This window comes from Loa loa, assembly GCF_000183805.2.
Source record: "Loa loa unplaced genomic scaffold supercont3.306, whole genome shotgun sequence".
NCBI lineage: Eukaryota > Metazoa > Nematoda > Chromadorea > Rhabditida > Onchocercidae > Loa > Loa loa.
The window spans coordinates 1-2,306 of NW_018108486.1; the positions used below are offsets into that span (position 1 = coordinate 1).

At 29.2% G+C, this 2,306-nt stretch overlaps 1 protein-coding gene across 1 annotated transcript in view; it reads left to right on the forward strand.

Moving 5' to 3' along the window:
* The first annotated feature begins 82 nt into the window (after positions 1–82).
* LOAG_14773 (zinc carboxypeptidase) overlaps positions 83–2,306 on the forward strand; it is a 3,181-nt gene continuing 957 nt past the window's right edge. The window contains exons 1-6 of the mRNA XM_020448853.1: positions 83–243; positions 359–522; positions 740–837; positions 969–1,150; positions 1,540–1,660; positions 1,897–2,057. Coding sequence (XP_020301031.1) covers positions 425–522; positions 740–837; positions 969–1,150; positions 1,540–1,660; positions 1,897–2,057 — 660 coding nt within the window. The 5' untranslated portion in view covers positions 83–243; positions 359–424. The remainder of the gene's footprint in view (positions 244–358; positions 523–739; positions 838–968; positions 1,151–1,539; positions 1,661–1,896; positions 2,058–2,306) is intronic.

Genomic DNA, 2,306 nt, shown 5'->3' on the forward strand with positions numbered 1-2,306 from the left:
AATCATATGAAGTAACATTCCTGAAGTTCTAAAAGGAAGATGAAAATAGTAAAAGATAAAATTTTGGTAAAGTATATTTCAGGGAATCGATGCTCGGAATTGGTTTACTGGTAGATCCAATGCAAATGGTATTGATCTAAATCGAGATTTTCCAGATCTTGATGGTTTCTACTACTATTTGGAACAGCATAATATACCTCGTTTTGATCATCTTCTGGAATTGTTCGGTGATGAAGGAAAGAAGTATACTTTCTTTCTTATATTTAGATTTTATTAAAGCATTTTATTGAAATAATCACAAAATTAATTTTAATTGTGAATTTTTAATTCTAACTTAATTTTTTTTCAAAATTTCAAGTATCAACCAGAAGTACGAGCTATTGGCCAATGGATTCTTTCCTTACCATTTGTTTTATCAGCTAATATGCATGAAGGCGATTTAGTGGCTAATTATCCGTTTGATTCCGCTCGAATTCCAAACAACAACGAATATTCTATAAGTCCTGATGATCAAACATTCCGGTTAATATATTTCAAATTTCATCAAAAATTGTCAACTCTACTGTCACTTTATTAATAATGCCCAACCTATACCAATTTAAAATATCCATTTTAACATTTAGAAATATTGCAATTCTTTCATTATTTTACTCAAATAATGACTGATAAAGAATTCTGTGCCATTTGAAACTAAGCAAAAATTCAAAAAAATATATTTTAAACTTAATCAAATTTACAGATATCTTGCGGAGAGTTATGCAAGCAAGCATGCTCATATGGCAAAGAATGATCATCCGCCCTGTGATGGAACTATCACTGATGCATTCGCACAGCAAGGTTAAATTGCATCAAAATTTTTTATTTTCATAATGAAAGTCGGAAAAAATTCAAAAACTAATAAATTCAACAAATTAATTGGATTCAGAAAGTTTTTATATCCATACGTATATTAATTATTATCTTTTCAGGTGGAATAACAAATGGTGCAAAATGGTATTCGGTTTCGGGTGGTATGCAAGATTTCAATTATTTAGCAACAAACGCATTCGAAATAACATTAGAATTATCATGCGAAAAATTTCCGGATAGCTCATTACTACCGAAACTTTGGGAAGATAATAAGGAAGCATTGATCGATTTTATTCGAAAGGTTTATATCTTCAAATTGTTGTATATTTGGTTGAGTTGAAGAAAATTTTTCGTTATCAAAGTAAATCGTTTTTTCTTTTTTCTTTTTTTTTTTTTGAGAATATTAAAATCTTGAATAATGTTATTTGTAGTTGTATTCATCAACAATAAAACTTTTCTTTTGTCTTATTTATTAGTCTATTACTTTTTTTTAAGTAGAATTTGAGCTCTAAATAATACCTTCCAATGCGTCATAACAATTTCAATATTTTTTATTCAATTGTTATTGAATAGCCGAAATTTATATTTGATAAGCTTAACATTTTATATAATTCATACATATTCACGTCGTAAAGAAATACTGAAAATGATTTCTCCCTAAAGTAGAATTTTTAACAAATATTGTTGCAGGCTCATATTGGAATTAAAGGTACTGTGATTGATGAAATTACCAGAGAGCCAATATCAGAAGCTGTCATATGGGTAAAGAACAGTACCGAAATTACCCCGATCAAACATCCTGTTACATCTTGTAAGTTCCAAACAAAAATAATAAATTTTGAACTAATTTGTATAATACCCATAATTTTTGGATATCATCCATAATTTTTGTCTAAGATCATTAATTTTTTTTCGTAGGTGACAAATTTAAAATTTACGGTCAAAATTTTGAATCTAAAACTTCAACTGTCTAACATGGATTAAATTGTCCCTGTGAAAAAGCTTGAACAATGTTGTTGCTGAGACAAACGATCAGCTAATTTATAGGGGAAACTGGTGAATATTTTCGTTTACTTACTCCAGGACGTTATGAAATTTACGTGACAGCTGACGGCTATCAATCAACATCTAAACAAGTGAACGTTACAAATGATAACCAAACATCAGCGAAGATTGTAAACTTTGCTTTAATGCCGGAACAACCAAAGGTAGAACTGAAATCCAAGTTAAATAAATTCTCAAGTAATTTTGGATCATACCAAAAGTAGATTCCGATGAGTTAAATAGGATGGTTAACAGGATGAAGTTATCACATTAGTTCTGATTATATAGGCAATACAAAGTACGAACCTTGCTCACAGAATTTATGTCAAACCCATGAAGAATGAAGGTACCACTGCATTTTATGCATGCAATAAGCTAAAACAAACTGCATTTAGGTTTTTTTTTTTTTTTTT